The sequence below is a fragment of the Psammomys obesus genome, unplaced genomic scaffold, assembly GCF_907164565.1.
Source record: "Psammomys obesus unplaced genomic scaffold, mPsaObe1.curated_primary_1811, whole genome shotgun sequence".
NCBI classification, from domain to species: Eukaryota; Metazoa; Chordata; class Mammalia; order Rodentia; family Muridae; genus Psammomys; species Psammomys obesus.
Window position 1 is genome coordinate 2,772,198 of NW_026593286.1, and position 19,114 is coordinate 2,791,311.

Consider the following 19,114-nt stretch of genomic DNA (forward strand, 5'->3'; position numbering starts at 1 on the left):
TATCTATCTATCTATCTATCTATCACATTGATTCTGCTTCTCTAGAGAACCTCACTACTAGAGATACTACATTGTCTGCTCTCCTACCACCAAGAAGCCCAGGTTTGTATTTAGAACCTTGAAGCACTGGTTAGGATGGGCTAGCCTGGCCTTACTGCTACCCTCCTTCCCTATCAGGTCCACCCCACACCAGGATAAATATATGTGTGCCTTGCTGCATAGCCATGCTGTAGGCACACCTCCGCCCAGCAACTTCTTGCTATGACTGACCAGGACCCATGGTGACACTTTTGGAAGGATGGCCCCAGGGCAGAGGCCCCAGAATGCTGAAGGAGTGGACCTGGGCCTACTTGTCTGGGAAATCATTTGGTTTAAGGATGAGAGAGCACAGCCAGGAAATTATGTGCTTTGGTTCCAAGTACACTGCATCCAGGCTCATAGCATGGAGACAAGGTTGGGCGAACTGAGCCAAACTTTGCCACCTGCCATTCTTTTTGTTTTCTAGTCTTTTTCCTTTGTAGCCTTGGCTGTCCTGGAACTTGATCTGTAGACCAGGCTGGCCTCAAACTCTTAGAAACCCACCCGCTTCTGCCTCCTAAGTGCTAGGATTAAAGGCGTGTACCCTGTCGTTCTTGTTGCCCATTCAGCGTTCTGCCTGCTGATGGCATCCCCTGCGTAGCACACAGCTGGCCTTATACTGTGCATTCTGCTCCTGGAATGAGGCACGCCTGTCCCCTCAGCTGTGCCCACATAAGCACTTCCTCCTGAAAGAGGTGTACTCTGTCCTTTCCCCATTCCTTGTGGCCTAGAGTGTCCCTTTCCTGCCTGGGGCCTCTGAACCCTGGGCAGTGACCTGTCACTCTGCAGGGCTCTGTCTCCCCCTGCTGGGATACCTGGGACAGGACCTGGCTTCCTTTTCTTGGCTTCCTTCTGCTGATCTGGCTGTTAGCCTTGTGCAGCATTGATGGCCGAGCTTAGGAATCTAGCTTGGCATTCAGAAATGGCTGCTGGAATTTTACATCGAGATAAGCAGGGTAAACGTTTCTGGGAGAGGCAGCCCCCAGGTCCCGTTCATCTCAAGGACAGGAGATTAGAACGTTACAGAAGAGGGGACCTCAGATAATTATCAGTCTGTTTGTCCTTAGCCGCAGCTCTGCAAGGAAGCCCAAGGAAGGAACGGGTCAGCTCTCCCATATCCCCAGGGGAGCATCATCAAGCCTGGCTGGCCAGAGCCTGGTCATCTGGTTGGTCCTATTGGAAAAGAAGATACATTAGAAAAGGGGCTCACAGTTGTGGTCTGTGCACAGAGAACAGCGGCATGGTGCAAGCAGTTATCTGGCCCACTGTAAGCCCAAAGAACTGCTTGAAGGTCACAAGCAGGGGGCCCCTGAGATGGCTCAGTAGGCAAAGACAATTAGTGCCAAGCCCGGTGGGTTCCATCCCCGGGAACCATGTAATGGAAGGATTCCCAAATGCTGTCCTTCAACCTCAGTAAGTGTGCTGTGGCCTCTGTGCGCGCGTGCACGCATGCGCGCAAACACACAAATACACACACACACACACAAAGAATAAATAAAAACATAATAAGGGGCTGGAGAGATGGCTTAGGGGCTTTTCTAGAGAGCCTGAGTTCAGTTCCCAGTACCCATGTTGAGCTTGTAACTCCAGTTCTGGGGGATTTCAAGCCCCCTTGCTGGCCTCCACAGCATGCACGCCCCCACATGCATGCATATGTTTAAAAGCACAGAGAAGAGGGCTTACAAAACTCTCACACATGCTCATGCAGCCATGGGTTTAGCTGCTTCTGTGGGGTACAGGGTAAAAAGTTCTGGAAGTCAAAGTTCTAGAGGTCACAGGGCAGTAAGGAACTCACATGGGATAGCTGTCTATGGAAACAGAAAATGTCTGTCATGGAGTGTTTGAACAGGGTCGAGAAGGGTTTGCCCTTACAGCTGTAATTTTGCCTTTTTTTTTTTTTTTTTTTTTTTTGATATAGCATCTCACTATGAATCAAAGGCTATCTTGCTGCCCTTGTCTCACTCCCCAAGTTCTGGGATTACAGGTATGTGTCACCAAGTCTGGCATAGTTCTGACTGCTTTTGAATGGTGAATGTGTGCCCTGGAAGTTCTGGGTATGTCCATGTGACCTACTAAACTGGTGTAGTGAGAATTCTTGTCAGTGACCAAGGTTGGTGAACTGTCTGGAAATTTCAAAAGTAATAGTAAAATAATGCTAATTACGTCCACATGCATAAATTACTTATGAACCCCTCTGTCTCTTTCCCCCTGCCAGCCGTGATGGTGCTGGTTAGATCTGATTTTTGAGTGGTGGGTCGTCATCAACCCTGACGTAGGGTTTATCATGCTTAAGCCCCAAAGTCACATGCTTTGGTTCACAGAGCTCTGTAAGTTTCTTTCTCAAAGCAGGCAGCTCTCAGCACCTGGTTAGAATGACTTAATCACACAAGCCAGACAGGCAGGCCTGGGGGACTGCCTGGCCCAGCCTCTGCCTTCGAAAGTGAGGGGCAGATGTCTGGTAGGAGCTGACTGGTCCAAGAGAGGGCCTTGCAGGGGAATCCCCCCACAACCTTGGTGCAGGGCAGTTAACTCCAAACACAGGAAAGAAGTGCATGCCCCAGCTCCTCTCAGGGTCTGGATTCTGGCTTATTCTGGTCCACACTGGGAGAGTATCAGGTTGCTTGAAATCATCCAGAACACCAGTACATTGCTAGATACAAGCCCAGTGTCAATGGTGAACCCAGACTTGAGGTATCAGAAATTCTGAGGAGGGGAAGCTGGTGCACACAGCTATTCCTGCTCGGGACTGTGATCCCAAGGGCAGCACCCCTCCTGTTGGTTATGCTACAGGAAAAAGGTGACGTTGTATTGCTAAAGTCATCCGAGCCCTTGTTAGCTGACTGTTGGGAGGAGGGCTGTACTCCGTGGGCCTGTCCCCACCAGACAAGCCCTCTAAGAGAGGGTCTAGCGGGCAGAGAGGGCCTCTTCTGACTTTGAGAAGGTAGGGTGCTATGTGAGAGGGCCTATGAGAACTGCCACCCCAAGAACTCTGAGCAGCCAATAGGAATGGGGGCCTCAGTCCTTCCATCCCAGGGAACTGGAGGTTCTGTCAACCTCAGGTGAGCTCAGAACTGTCCGGATTGCCTTGTCTGATCGTGAGCAGCACCTCCTGGCAGCAGCCCATATATGTAGGGCACGGCAGAAGGGAGGTTATTTGCCTTTTGCTTAATCGGCCTTCCCTCTTGCCTCTGAGTTGATTCACCCCGTCGCTGCCAATTCCACCACTGATATCAGAACCAGCATTTCCAGCCCTCTACTGTGGACTAGAGAACAGCAGTTCTCCAGGAATCTTACAGATTTTCACCTCGCTGGGTCTGCTGAGGTAGTCAGCCCCATGAAATGAGCAAATGCTGGTTGCTAGCCTCTCCAGTAAGAGACAATCACAGTGGAAATGCATGTCTGACTATCGAGGCAGCTGGCCTCATAGACCAAACGACTGGGGTCTCCGTTACTAAGTGTGATTCAGCTCTTGTTGCTATTTTTATATAAGTTGAATTAATACACCCATGCATGTGCTCTCCCATTGGTTCTTGTGAATGAGTATCACTGAGAGTGGGCTTTGTGGTTTCCAAAGTCCACACCGGGCCTCTCGTCTCTCTGCCTGCTGCCTGTGGATCAGAATATGCTCTCGGCTCCTTCTCCAACACCATGTCTGCCTGCTCCCTACCCTGATGATTGTGGACTAACCTTGAGGAACTGTAAGCAAGCCCCCGGCTGCATGCTTTCTTTGTAAGAGTTGGCCATAGTGTTTCTTCACAGGTATAGAACAGTAACTAAGAGAGAAACAGAACAAGTAGAGTTACAGTTACAGTTCAAGGCATTTAAAGACTACATTGGTGGAAACATCAAAGAAGCAGGTTGCCACAGGATGGTGAATCTTTGTCATAGGCTTCAGATAACTATCTGATGACATTCTTAGCTTTTGGGTAGGGAAGCTGGTGGTCTGCTGAGAAGATAGATTCCAAACAGTGTTTATTTATTCGTGATAAAATGTTAGTTACAACACAGAGGGGGGCAAGGAAAGGGCATTCGTAAGGATAGAAATAGCCTGAGGTAAGTCCAACCTCTGGACCTCCAATGTCCCAACCTCTCCACACCACAGCAGAGCTGACCAGTCAATCAGTCCTTGCAGACACAGCCTCTTTCCAGGAGTTTTGTCCACGCTTTCCATCTTCTTGCCTCCATCAAGTGTGATGTCTGCCTTTTCCTCCTTCAAAGCAGAGCTGCTGTTTAGGTGGACACCATCAGAATCCAGAGCAGGTCGGGCCATGGCACCTGCCGCAGCTCCTCACTTCTCACAGATACGACAAGACCTCTGCCCAGAGCACTTCCTACAGGTCTTTAGCTCTGGACTCCAGAAGGGGTGCACCAAAGGGCTAGCTGTGGCTGCGGAGGTCACATAGCTGCTTCCCCTCCAGCTTCCCTGTATCCTGCAGAGCACTCGGGGAGCAGAGCTGCTGTGAGAAACCTTCCCCATCTCAGGACCTATAAGAAGGACTGTCTTGTGGGCCTGATTTGTAATCAGAGCCCCAGCTACTGTTTTTCAAGCTATTGTTATCCAACTTGTGCAGCAAGGCAGGTAAAGCCAATTAAAGGGGCCAAACTGAAAGTGGAAAGCGGAAACAGAGATTTAGTTAACGTGGCCACATCCTGAAGAAGGAAAAAGAGACCCAGATGACCCCCAAGTTGGTCTTCATGGTACTGAAGCAAGCTTAGAATTTAAATAGAGGACCAAGGATACCTACATCTGTCTAACCAGTGTCGGACAAGGTAAGGTCCTGCCTACCAATGACCCATAATTGTCCAAGCTTCAGTCTCATATTGTAAGAAATTGTTGTTGTTAGAAATTCATGAAATCTCTTTCCAGGCGGGATGTCTTCTCCAGTAGGAGACTCCTGGGGAGAGTCTCACTTCTTTGGGGCCCACTGTTTTCAACAGTCTGATGATCAAATTGAGTTACTTGCTGCCCTGCCCATCTGAGGCTTGAGCTTTCCTCAGAGCCCCCACCGTGCTGTTGTCTGTTTATCTGGCCATGATGTTAACAGCTTTATTGATAAACTTCTTACCCCCTAACAATTTGCCTCAGCGTCCCCTTGAATTCCTGAGACCTTTCAGTCTCAGTTGTGACTTTCCCACTGACAGAGTAAACAGAAGAGGGCATAAGCACACCTCTCCACATAGCACAAACTCCACACCTCGGATGCCAGTCTAGGCACCGGGGATCTGGATCTCATTTAGAGACAAAGTGAGGTTCTTCCAGGCAGTGGGGACACCCAGATAATGTGGGCAGGAAGAGTTTCCTGGAGGACAGGGTGACTAGAAGAGGGCCAGTGGCTTCAGCAGAGAAACGGGTCCTTCAGGGACTGTTGGAAAGTCTCTTGGGAATCCAAGACAGCTGTACCCTCCCTCCTCATCATTCATAGTGCTGAGTTCCCCAAACTAATAATCCAGGTGAGTTCTGAGCACGGAGAGAATAAGCTTTTTGCCTGGGGTTCGTGGCTGACCTCAGCGGAACTGATTTCCATCTCCCTTCAGCCTGGAGCTTCTCCCTGGGATCCTCCAGCCTTACCTAGGCAATTATCTGCCCCAGGGCACACTCATCCCAGGCTCTGGCCTGGGGCCCAGCCCACCTGGCTGCCTCCCTAGACTTGAGCTGTTGGTATAAAGAGTTAATGAAAGAGCTGTTCTCCGAGTCTGTGATGCTGTTGGGAGTGAGCAACCGGTGACAGGTGAGACCTGGAAGTGGCTGAGATTCTGGGCTGCAGTCAGGTGACGGGAGTCAAGAACCAGAATGGACTTGTAGCGTACTCTGTGATCACATGATCTCAGAGTGGGGACTTTGCACTGGAGTTTACAGGAAGAGAAAAGGCCTGGCCTACAGGCTGGGGCCTTGGCTGAAGCTTGGAGAGCGGGGTTCCTATTTCCTTTGCCCTGTCCATTGGTGCACCCCCCCCCCCCCCCTGCCCGGGGCGGGCCCCCCCCCCCCCCCCGACCAGTCAGTCGTCCAGCATCCAAGGGAAGCATAGCCAGGGAGAAGGAGGAGGGGGAAAGGGGAGCCAGCAAGGACACCGTGGAATGATGGTCTGTTGAACTTCCTCAAAGTGAACAGGTGAGTCATTGTTTTAACTGTAGGGTCCCATGAGCGTGTGTGAACAAGTGTGTGTGTGTGTGTGTGTGTGTGTGTGCGCGCGCACACATGCATCCATGCAGATGGATGTCCCTGTGTTCTCAGAACCTTAATCAGAGGCAGAACTGAAACAGAACACTCCTTGAGTTTGTTCATGGCCAAACAGTGTCCTTGTTCAGATCACAAGTGGCTCACAAGGTCATATTCTGGGTAGGGAAATTCTGTTTGAATTTGCCTCTCAGAAAGTTCCAGTTAAGGGCCTTGAACATAAGCTGCCAGTGTAGGGAGGCAGGTTCTGAGGGGGTCTTTTTGGACAACAGCAGAAGCTCAAGCAGTAACAGAAGAGCTTGGCAGTTTCTTCTAGTATATCCTTTGAATCTGCAGCTTGATTTTTCTTTCATATCAAACGCTGATCTGAAATTTAGAGTGTTCATTCAGAATAAACAGTTTTGGGGAGCTGGGCAGGAGCACAAGGTGCAGCTTTCTGGGGTTCCCTCCTTCCTTGAATGCTTTTTCTTTGGTGGAGGAGAGGCAGGCTTGAGATTGCTGAAGAGGCACCAAGTTGGGATGAGAAGAGGTGCCTGATCTCAGCATGGCAGCCCTTGCCTTCAGAGAGACCTACAGTCTAGAGGAGGGGACAAGGACCACATTTCCAACTTTCTCTTTGAACAGAGGGTTCCTGCTTGCTGGTTTTTGGAGCTAGCAATATACAATCACTCAAAAAGTAATATGAGAACATCTATTTTGGTCTTATCTATTACAGGGAAAAATAATTAATACCAGAAAAAAACCAGTAATAGGGAAATGAACTATCAAATTGAGATAAGTGTAGAAACCAGAAAAAGCTGTGTAGACACTACATTTGATGTTATAACCAAGTTTTATGATTCTAGGGCAGAGTGTTTTTTTTTTTTGGAGATAGGGTCTTACTGTGTAGCCCAGAAAGACTTGTGGCAATCCCAAATGCTGGGATTATATAAAACAACTCATCAGCTTTGTTTTGGAGGCGCAAAGGCAGCATTCTTCTGTACCTTCCCAAGGCACATTTTGCCGCTCTGACAGCACCTGGATTGAGCTAGTGCCTCTGGAGTCCCCAAAAGCATAAAAACATCACACTCCAGCTTGGAATTGCTTGTCTTTGCCTTGGAAAAGCTGCTGGGCCTTCGGCAGTTGGGCCAGGCCCTTAGACTTCCTGCTCAGCTTCAGCAGGTGTCTTTGTGTGGGAGCAGGTGAGCTCAGAGAGCATTCCCACCCTGCTTCTCTCTGGAGGGCTCTGGCAGCTGCACCATCCACAGCCGCATCCGAGCCATGTACAGGTGGCCCCAGAGTGACCCTCGAGGGACCTTCAGTGCCTGCTGCCAGCTCATGCCCCTTTCTGCAAGCATACCAGGCACTCTTCCAAAATACATCTGGGTGTGATTGGCACGAAGGCCTGGGGTCAGAAAGCACATCAATCCAGTCAGAATCTACAGAACCACTTCCGGGTTCATTCAGGAGATAGTGAGCACCTGCTGTCCCCTCAGTGGCTATGGCGTGCTCCCTGAAGGCACTCAGGGTGGCGGTGACAACCCAGGGAGAAAGCTTGGATGCCGATAAAACAGGTATACCTATTTACATGCAATCAAAAGCTGACATCGTTTCAGTCAAGGGGACAGGGGGTGAGGCTCCGTGACGGCAGGGCTTGAGGTTTATGCTGGTGGTTGCTGGAGATATTACACTCAGGAAGAAAAATCCTTATCTGTGCTGCCTGTGTGAGATCAGGCCTCTGCCCTGAACCATAACCATAACAGGAGTTATGCAACCAGACAGCTCAGGGAGACCATGAGCAATGGGCTGGGACACAAGAAACCTGACGTCTTCACTCAAGAGGGCACCGGTGTTTTTGACCTCTGTTGGGTTCTTGCAATAAGTACGTTTGTATGCAGTGAGGAACAGGGCAGGAGCGAATCAGGATAAAAAGCCTGAGAGCTGTGGGGTGAGGCCATTGTAACGAGGTTCACGGACCTCTTCATGGGGCAGACACTTTCCCAGCACGCCTGCTTTCTTCTCCTCATCCCAGGCCACAGATGGGGAGGGAGGGCTGGGGTGCAGAGCGGAGCAGGTGTCGGGAGGACCTCTTGCTCTGCTCAAGGTGTCTGCATCCCACCTAGGAAACAACCACTTGCCCCACCTCTCTTTCTTCCTCCCTTCCTCCCGCTCTGCGTATGTGTGCGTGTGGTGTGGAGTATGTATGTATGTGAGTGTGTGTGTATGGTGTGTGTGGTGTGTTTTAGTCTCACCGAGGTAATTTTACCACGGTTTTTCTACCCTCCTCCATCTTCTGTGGTTGTTTGCAGACCATGGCGCAGGCTGGTGGGCCGCCACAGGCCAGCACCACCCCTGGCCAGCCCTACGTGAACAAGCTGGTTCTGCTTGGAAGCAGTTCTGTGGGCAAGACCAGTCTGGCCCTCCGATACTTGAAGCAGGACTTCAGCAGCGTCTTGCCGACTGTGGGGTGTAAGTGAGGAGAGCCCCGGTAGTGTCAGGTGGGGATGTGGTCCGCCCAGGATGGCCCCTGTCCTGCAACGAAGGCTGGACGTACCTGGATTGTGGGGAGGGGATGGATGTCCATCAAGGGCAGGCAGGCACATGGTTCCGCTTGTAAACAACCTTCACTAGGTCTCAGGTTTCAGCCCTGCTGGCAATTGTGAGTGTATAGAGGCAGGGGCAGGGGCTCTGGTCCCAGGACACTTGAGTGTGGCAGACTGGCAGGAAGGAGTTGCCTGAGGAAGACCTCATTTCTAGCTGCTCTCCAGCCAGCTAGTGAAGCTCTCTTGTAAATTTACTCTGTTGAGAACTTGATCTATGCCTGAGGTCACCTATGTAGGCTTCCCTTGGCTTCTGCATGGCTATGACTGTAGCTCTAACTTCACTAGTGCAATTCCTCAACATCAAAAGGTGACCCTCTTCCTGCTTAGATTTGGTCCACTGGGTCTGGTCTGTGGATGGAGCTGCTACTAGCGAAGAGAGGAAAAAACATGTCTTTGTGCTTGCTCATGTATGTATGTATGCATGCATGTGTTATGAATGTATTTAGGACAAGGTCTCACTATGTAGCTAGGGTTGGCCTGGAACTCTCTGTCCTCATGCCTCTGCTTCCCTGTGCTGTGATGGTGTGTGCCACCACACACGGCATGCTTTAATTTAGATCAAGGACAGGTAAGAGAGAACAAATTTCTACCCCCACAGCTGTCATTTGTTATTCAGTACAAGCTAGGTTTTTCTTAGCTCCCTAAGTGGATGGTCCTCCTGCTCCCAGAGCCCATCCGGAGAGAATGAACCATGGTGTGGTCAGGGGTTGGGGTGGGTAGTAGGTGTCTCTCATGCTGAGGCTCTCTGCTGGGGTCGGACTCAAGGACTGCCTTTCGCAAATGAGGCAAGCATTCTTCCATGGAGCTAGGCTTCCAGCCCTGGAAATTAATTTTTAATGGACACCTTGAAAGCCCTTAGAAAGCCAGGACAAAGCTAACTTTGCTTTTAGTTACTGCTTTTGGCTGGTGTAAAAAGTTACAGGCTTTTGAAGCCACATGCTGGGCAGTATGTTGAGTCTGTCATAGCTTTACTGCATAGAAGAGCAGGTGGGCTATGCTACAAGAGTGATCAGGAGCCATGAAGTCTGCTTATGCCTACCTTTGATGAATTCCTCTCTAATTACCCCCCTTTCATTAAGTCATTCTGCTAAAAAAAAAAAAAGCCAATATTTGAAATTTATTCTTGTAGAATTTCATCCCCCGCTCCAAACTCATCTGCCCACTCCCCCTTTCAACTCCTTCAGAAGCCCCACACTACATCCTAACCTCATCTCCTCTTTCTTCTCCTCCTCTTCTTCTTTTGGGCAACCACTGAATCCAGTTAGTGTTGCCCATAAGCACACGGGTGTAGCAGTATCCTCTGGAGAACAGGCAATTGACAAGAACCCATCTCCACAAAGAAAATCTCTCTCAGTCAGGCAAGGAGGTGCACACCTTTAATTCCAGTACAGGGAGGCAGAGGCAGATCTCAGCGAGTTCGAGGCCAGCCTGGTCTACAGATGAGTTCCAGGACAGCCAGGGCTGTTACACAGAAAAACCCTGTCACAAGCAAACAAACAAAGAAGCACACACACACAAGAAAAAAAGGAAAGAAAGAGAGAGAGAGAGAGAGAGAGAGAGAGAAAGGAAGGAAGAAAGAAAGAAAGAAAGAAAGGAAGGAAGGAAGGAAGGAAGGAAGGAAGGAAGAGAAGGAAGAGAAGAAGGAAGAGAAAAATCTTTCTTCTAACATGGACACTGTTGCCTGCTTTTGGATCACATCCACCTGGCAGCGCAGCCTTGCCTACTCTCAGGGAATGAGGATGTGCTCAGTTCTGATGTGACTTGATGTGCTGGGGAGGGCTGATACCAGGGAGGGGAGCTCCCTTCTTCTGGAAAAAGGGGAGAGGGGAAAGGGAAAGGAGGGGACTGGAAGGAGAGGAGGGAGGAGGCACCCTTGGGATGTAAAGTAAATAAACTGAGAAAGAGAGAGAGAGAGAGAGAGAGAGAGAGAGAGAGAGAGAGAGAGATAGAACCTTTCTCCTCCCTGAAGCCATCAGTTGCTAATAGTTCCTCAGCTAGGGACGAGACTTCCTGAACACCTCTCTCCTTCCAGCTGGATTCTATGGGAAGCAACCACAGAACTCTTTGAGAGCGCAACAGTTTGCCATGTCCAGGAGGCACTGTTTCATGTATTCCCCCTAAGCCCCAGCTCTATGATCTTTCCACCATCTCTTCTCTGATGTTTCCCAAGCCTTGGGGTGGAGCTGTGATGTAGATGTCTCTCTCATTCAGGGCAGATGACTCTTCAGTTGCAAACTAGTTGCAAACCTCTGTATTTCCTGGTGTCCACTGATGAGTGCTAAGAGCTGTGCTAGTCTAGGGGTACAGAGATAACTACTTCCAGGGCAGCTTGATGCTATGTCCATTTAGCAAAATAACAGCAGCAGGTTCTCTTTTAGGGTCTATAAGCCACAGTCATCTCACTAGTTCTTTCCTTCCTTCCTTCCTTCCTTCCTTCCTTCCTTCCTTCCTTCCTTCCTTCCTTCTTTCTTTCTTTCTTTCTTTCTTTCTTTCTTTCTTTCTTTCCATCTCAGAAGTGATAAGCTCTGCCCTCATTGGACTTGAGGGTTGGGTCTCTCCTTTCATACTCCATCTTACTATGTATCCCCCTTGTCTTTTCCCAAAACTACCCTAGGGATTGCCAGTCTGTGCAGACAGTTCTGGTGGTGGGTGACAGCTCCCTTCTTTCCAGAAAGGCTCAGCTCTGTGTTGCATAAACATCTCAACACCAGCTAATGCCATTCATTGCTTGTTCTGGAAAGCCGCTCTGCCCTTGTACATCTGCTGGGATTTGACTCTGAGGACTCTCATTGTGTTTCAACTGCAAGAGTAAAATGAGGAAGACCAAGATGGTGACTGGAGAATGCAGACCTGAGCCTTACGCCCATTTGTTATTCCCCTTCTCTCCCTCCCCCTCTCTTTCCCTCCCCCCTTCTCTCTGTGTTCATGTGGGATGTGCGCACATATGTGCATGTACACATGCCCACACAGAGGCCACAGCAGGATGTCTGGGGTCCTGCTCTATCACTCTCTACCACAGTATCTTGAAAAATGGTCTTGAACCCAGAGCTAGGCTAGCAGTGATCCTCCTATCTCCCTCCTCCCCCCTCCCCCATGCTCAGATTACGGGGCATCATGAGACTGTGTCTTGCCTCTTATATGGGTGCTGAGAATTGAGCGCAGCGATTCCTGCCTCATAGAAAGTACTCTTACTCACTGAGCCATCTCCCTGGCCTCTGAGACAACACTTAAGATGTTAAATTAAAAATTCCCTAGGTTAAATTAAAAACTCTCATTTGTCACTGTAGCCCTAGGATGGTGTCTTTGGGTGGATTTTTTTTTTTTTTAATTTTCAACGCATTGGACTGTCTATCAAAAATATCCCCAGTTTTCTTCAAAGCCAGGATCATGATCCAAAGTGAGAAAGAACAGACCAGGGTGTGTTGAATTAAACACTCACGTTTCTCTGGCGATGAGTCCAGACAGGGGAGCAACGAAGGCAGGAAGAGGAGTAGAAGCTGTTATGACAGACCTGATGTGGCGCTACATGTGTTTTCTCACAGGGTTTTACAACCACTCTGCAGGAGGTTACTGTTAGATCATACTAAACGGGAGGAAAGCGAGATTTAGAGGTCTAAGCCAGCTATTGAGGCCCACAAAGCTGAGGGGATTTGTGTCTAAGGCCACCCCAGGCCTTCATCTGCACAAGCTGTATTGGATGGTCGTAGCCATGCAAGCTGGGAGCCTCATCCTACTGTCCACATGGAGGCTGCTGCTTTGAGCGAAGAGCAATGTAGTTCGACCTCAAGCTCGTGGACCCTCAGGTTGTTTTCTCAGCCTGTGTCGGTATTGGGGATGCTGCCCCAATTCACAGGGAGAATCCATATCTTTTCAGAAGGTTCTATCCAGCCCTGTCTCTGCTCTTTCAAAGTGGATGAAAATGTGTTCCTAGAGACGAGTAAGCCCCGAGTCACAGAACCTGTGAATTGTGATGCCTTCTATGGAGACAAGAACACTTCACCGTTGGGTCCCCCAAGTCCATGACTGTCATCCTCAAGAAAAGAGGCAATGGCACAGGATTACGAAGGGGAGGCAGGTGTTACAGTTTCATTTCTGTTGCTGTGATGAAAGACTATGACCAAAGGCAACTCAGAGGGGAGGGGGGGTTCACTTGACTCACACTTTGAGATCACAATCCATTACTGAAGGAACTCAGGCAGGAATTGGAGGCAGGAACCATGGAGGATCCTGCTTACTTACTGTCTTGCTCTCTGTCTCACTCAGAGGCTCAGATTTATTTTTTTCTTAAAAAAATATTTTTAGTTTTAACTTATATGTATGGTATTTTTTGCCTGCCTGTACGTCTGTGCATACCAGGTGCATGCGGAGCTCATGGAAGGTGTTGAAGACCCTGGAATTGGAGTTACATGTGGTTGTGGGCTACCATGTGAATCCTGGGACTCAAACTCTGGGCTCTCTTGGAAGAACATCCATTGTTCAGTCATCTCTCCAGCTCGTCAGCTGGCTTTCTCAGCCTGCACTCTCCTGCCTGGGGATAACAGACCTCACAGTGGGCTGGGCCCTCCTATATCAATCCTCAATCAAGACAGTCCCTTACAGACATGTCCACGGGCCAATGTGACCTGGGCAGTCCCTTAGTTGAGACTCTTGCAAATAACTCCAGGCTGCGTCAAGTTGACAGTTGAAGGTAACATCAGGAGAGGCCAGAGGCTAGATGGGGTAGTAAGCCCATAGCCAAGGAACACCAAAGGTGGATGGAGTCTCTGGAGGCTGAGGAGAGGTACGAGTGGGTTCTCTCCTAGAGCCCTGAGATGGAACTGCTCACAGCTTGGCTTAGGGCTTCTGGCTTCCAGAACCGAAAGAATGGATTTCCTGTTTTAAGCTACTCTGTGGTCATACCAGCCCCCCAGGATAATTAATCCTCTCCCTGAGCTGGAAGTTTCTTTCCACCCATGTAGGTCTGTCTGCCAGAGCCTCCCAAATCTACCCTGGGTCTGTGTGGGGAAGTGGCTGAGGGTCACCCTTGGTCTCTGCTGACCCTTTATATCCTGGGCTCCCACACTCCTCCTGCCCCTTTCCTTCTAGGCCCCTAGTAGCTCACACACTTGAAGTTGAAGGTTTAAAATAACTATTTAAAAAATCCCATCAGGGCTGGAGAGGTAGCTTATCACTTAAGAACACATACTGCTCTCCTAGAAGACCTGCGTTCTGCTCCCAGAACCCACATCAGACAGCACAAGAATCTATAACTCCAGCTCCAGAGGATTCAATGTTCTTTTCTTGTCTCCGAAGGCACTGCATGAATGTGCCCAAGCCCACCAATACCTACATAATTAAAAAACAAAAATTCAACATTGGAAAGCAGAGCTCAAGGAAAAGAAATAGCTTCAAAGAAAAGCCGGATTGCATGTTACATGAGGGCTTGGAGTCGGTCTCTGTGATTTGGTTTAGCAGGTGCCTGAGTGAGGAAGGGAACCCCAGGAGCCACCCAGGACACCCGGGAGAAGGTGGGGGAGGGGCATATCGAGTGCTCCTTGAGCTGACACTTGTAGAGTTAGGTAACTCATGAGAGATTCCCAGGTGCAGAAGTGAGGACAGCAGCAGAGGAGTGAGCAGGGGAAGCAGGCTGAGGAGGTGACTGAGGGTGGCTTCGGAATGGGGCAGGTGGGTGAGTGGCCGGTGGGCCGGAGGGGCTGAGGCACAGGAATTCTCAGAGTTCAATGGCTTCAGTGCACACTGTAGAGACATGGCAGATTATCTGTTTCTGGAGGTCCCTTCTGTGTTGTTCTTAGCTCAGGGTCTTCTATTTCATCCCAAGAGTTTAGCTTCATCCCAAGGGGAACCGTGTAAGGGACACAAAGCAGTTGCCGGCTGTGCTCTGCTCTATAGAGGAACCCAGGCGGTTACTCAGCATGTGTGACTGACAGACATGACAGCTAGGATCCACGGACCCGCCTTATCCCTGGCGAACTCCCCTGCCTCCCTCTTGCAGGTGCGTTCTTCACGAAGGTGGTGGACTTTGGCTCCTCGTCCCTGAAGCTTGAGATCTGGGACACAGCGGGTCAGGAGAAGTACCACAGCGTCTGCCACCTCTACTTCCGGGGTGCCAACGCTGCGCTCCTGGTGTATGACATCACTCGGAAGGTAGGGTCACTCCCACCTCCTCCCCGGGCAACCATGTTCACTGCCTTCTACGGGGATCAATGGCAAGGAGACAGAACTGCGCCATGGCTTATGGGAACTACTGCATCAACCAAAGGGGCCTCCGAGCCCATTGCTACTCACCTCATTCAGAGAACCCTCCGGGCAGCCCCTCACACCCAGAGCCAGCCTCTGTTTCTCCTGGTGCACTCCTCACCCCCACAGCACCACCGTTACTGGTTTCAGTGCGCTGCTGGGATGGACAAAATCATCCCACTTCCATTGGCCATCTACCCCGTGTCACCAGGAGATGCGGAACACAGAGTGTGCATTGAGTTGACATGGAAGGACTGGACCCACATGCCCGTGTTTGTCCAACCTGGCCTAGGGCAGGGTGAGCTTGCTGCCCCAGGACCTCTAATAAGGAGGTGGGGAAGTAAGGACCAGTCATAGTGGGTGGCAGTCAGGAAGACGCAGCAGGTACGGGATCCCTGGGAGAGGGTCCTGATAAAAGGCAGTGGTCCAGAAAGTTTATGTTGGCACAGGTCCGGGGGTGTAGAGCGACGGGTTCCCATATCAGCCTTGATGCCAAGCATCAGGAGAAAGGTGCCAAAGGACACAGGGCCAAGCCCCTCACCTAGCCTATGGGAGTTGTAGTCAGGGACTGGGTGTGGGGAGATAGCAGTTCCCTCAAACCCTCTTGCAAAATGGTGTCCAGAGTGGAGATCCTGACCCCAAATGCCCTGTGACCCCACCCCCACATCCTGGCTCTCCGGTGTGCTGCCTGGATGCCCAGCCCTCCCCTAGCAGGGCCAGCCCATCCTGGGTGTCCTAGGGTGCCAGAGCAGCCCTCTGGCATTGCATTCTGGAACGAGGCCTTGATGAGGCCAGGTGCCCACGAGGAAGCGTTGCTCTCCTGGCTCAGCCGGAAGAACTCCAGCATGGTTTCCGTTCTGTCTCTTTAGGATTCCTTTCACAAGGCCCAGCAGTGGCTGGAGGACCTGGAGAAGGAGTTCCACCCGGGAGAGGTGGTGGTGATGCTGGTCGGCAACAAAACGGACCTCGGCGAGGAGCGGGAAGTGACCTTCCAGGTGCCACGTGGTAGCAGCAGGAGGGAGTCCTTGTCTCTGTGGACTTCTTTTGAGACCTTGAAACACACACACACACACACACACACACACACACACACACACACACTCACACTCACTCACACTCACACATTTACACCTGTGCCTCAGGCACTCACATACCCGCCCACATACTTGCACTTACCTGCACACCCAGGATTCCTCTATCTACACATATGCTCACACTTATACGCACACATGCTCACAGAGTCACACTTCGTGAACACACATTCATAAGCACAAACACGCGTGTGCCTCCAACGTCACACCCGCCTGCAGACCCGCACGTGCACTTGTGCGTGCATCTTGGTCTCCCTTTCGGTTGGAGAGCCACGCAGGAGGTGTGTGCACACATATGTACACAGGAAGCGTGGGTCGGGTGGTCCGAGGGAAGAGCGTGCGCGCACACGTGTGACCCACCACAGCCAGCCTTTCTTCTGTTGTCTTGGGGCAGGGCCTTACGTGTCTGAGGCTGGCCTGGAACTCAGCTTTCCGCACCAGCTTCCTGAGTGCTGGGGTTATAGGCGTTTTCTGGTTTCTTGAGAGTGAGTCTGGGGTCTTTGGGGGGGACTCTCAGAAAACAGACTGGCTTTTTCCTTCAGGAAGGGAAGGAGTTTGCAGAAAGCAAAAGCCTGCTCTTCATGGAAACCTCGGCCAAGCTCAACTACCAGGTGTCTGAGGTCTTCAACACTGTTGGTGAGTGACGGCCCCCACAGCAGCACGGGAGCCAGCCGCTGCTGTGCCTCTTCCCCTGGATCTTCTGGTGCCCCTGGGGTGGGGAGGGGCATGAGGAGGAGTGGCAGGAAGTGCTTGTGTTAGGGTTCTGCTGGCTGGATTCCCGCCCCAGTAAGCCTGCCCCACCCCCGTTTTCCACAGCCCAGGAGCTACTGCAGAGAGCAGGAGACAAGGGGAGCAGCAGCTCACAGGAAGGTGAGGCCGTGGTTCTGAACCAGGAACCTGCGGTCAGGCAGGGCCATTGCTGTGCGAGGTAGACGCAGGAGAACGTGTGGAGGACGTCTCAGCCGGTGCCTCGGAGGGTCCTCAGCCTCAGCTGCATCTTCAGAACAAGGCTGTCGGCTCTTTGTCCATTTGAATTCTCTGTTGAAGAAGGATTATGCCTGAGCCCTGGAGGCCTCCAGAAGTTGGCCTCCTTCCTGATAACTGCTTGCCAAAGCTGATGGGAACCATCTTGGGGAGCATCCGGTGTCAGATGGCTCCCAGAAGACTGTGGTTCCCGACTCACCAGCTACCACCCCATTCCCGGATCCCCTGAGGCCTGCCTGCCCCACCTGGGCTGTCCCTTTCACCTCCCTTGCTGCCCTCACAGGAGTGTTAAAGGAAGAAGAGCAGGAAAAATTCTTTGATCCTCAAGATGAGAAGACAGACTCCTCATAACTGGACTACCCTCATTCTGGGAGGTGTCAGGGCAGGAGAAGGGGGCTGATAAAGGCATCGGTGCAAATGGAGAAATGATCCCAAGGAAAAAAATGAGCCCAAGGTAGCAGGGCTCAGTGAGGGGACCCTGGGGAGATTGGAAGGGTGGCTGGGATGGGAGTGTCCCCCTTCCAGCTGTGGATGGACGGAGCCAGGCTTCTATCGAGTGGGGCAAGGGCTCTAAAACCTGGATGATGTGTCACCTTGTGTTGGTCTCTCCAAATATTAAACACCTTGGCAATCTGACCACGCCACGGGGTTACACTAGTACCCACGGCCTCACAGGTTACGCTGTTCGCCTTCCTGAACACACTCTAGACTGGTTTGTGGGCTTGTGGGGCAGTGCTTGGAGGGCGGGCACGGCATTGGTCTGGGTGGGCTGTCTCTCCTGATGGTGATTGTGTTATCTGCACTGTGAGTTCTCATCTTTAGAGAGACCCCCAGGTCCTTGTCCAGGGAGGAAAGCCCCAGAGAACGTGTTTGCTGGGTCTCTCTCTCTTGACACCTGGCTATGGCAGGATGGAGTATTTCAAATGTGTTGGGTCTCTCTCTTTTGACACTCGGCTATGGCAGGATGGAGTATTTCAAATGTGTTGGGTCTCTCTCTCTCTCTCTTGGCACCTGGCTATGGCAGGATGGAGGTATTTCAAATGTGCTGGGTCTCTCTCTCTTGGCACTTGGCTATGGCAGGATGGAGTATTTCAAATGTGCTGGGTCTCTCTCTCTCTTGACACTTGGCTATGGCAGGATGGAGTATTTCAAACATGGCCATGTAGGGGGCAATGTTGATATTTATCCTTGTTTCTGGGACTGTGAAAAGTTGCTGATTGTGAATAATGAGACATTGGTTGTAGCAGAAAGTCACCAGTGGCACTCTTTTAAAACTCTACTTTATTTGGGGTGTTTAGGCCTCTCCCTCCCTTCCACCAACCCCCAACCTTAAGTAAGAGAGAAAAAAGGTTAGTGGGGAGAGGGGGCCCAGACCCCTTTACTCCTCCTGGCTAGTTAGGGTCGGAAGGTTCTTTTATGGTCCTATGCCAACCTCGGTCAACAGCAGGTGCAGCTAGCAGGCTAGCTCTGCACTGCTGTGTCCCGAAGAGTTTCTCTCCGTCTGCTCCAAACAGCCACACCCTCTCTGGTCTCTGGTCTCTGGTCTCTTGGGTCTCTCCAAACTGCTCCATACCACACAGCAACACTGAACTCCACACAGTTTCTTTCTTGGCCTCACATTTATACTCTCAGAGTCCCAGACCACTCCCCTGTCCATGTGGCCTGTAGAAGGTCAGTACCAGCTGGCAAAAGCCATGCTCTGCATGTAACAATTAACAGGGGTGGACAAACCATAGCCCAACTAAAATCCCACAATTGGGGTTAAAACCAAAGCGTATTTTCACAACATACAAAGAAACCAAAACTTCCATCACAATTGCTGTTGGGTGTGGTGACGCAGGCCTTTAATCCCAGGGCATGCAGGGGAATGGCAAGCTTATTCTGGGCTGCAGAGTGAAAAAAAAAAAAAAAAAAAAAAAAACAAGAAACACAAAACCAACAGAACAAAATGAAAGCTAAAGAACACC

General features: G+C 50.8%; 1 protein-coding gene across 1 annotated transcript; it reads left to right on the forward strand.

The window, feature by feature from the left end:
* The first annotated feature begins 6,055 nt into the window (after nt 1-6,055).
* Nucleotides 6,056-17,783, forward strand: Rab17 (RAB17, member RAS oncogene family). Its single transcript, XM_055617039.1, has 6 exons — nt 6,056-6,187; nt 8,542-8,701; nt 14,828-14,979; nt 15,942-16,067; nt 16,706-16,799; nt 16,980-17,783. Exons 2-6 carry the CDS (start codon nt 8,545-8,547, stop codon nt 17,093-17,095), a joined length of 645 nt encoding a protein of 214 aa, XP_055473014.1. The 5' UTR covers nt 6,056-6,187; nt 8,542-8,544; the 3' UTR covers nt 17,096-17,783.
* Nucleotides 17,784-19,114: the final 1,331 nt, after the last annotated feature.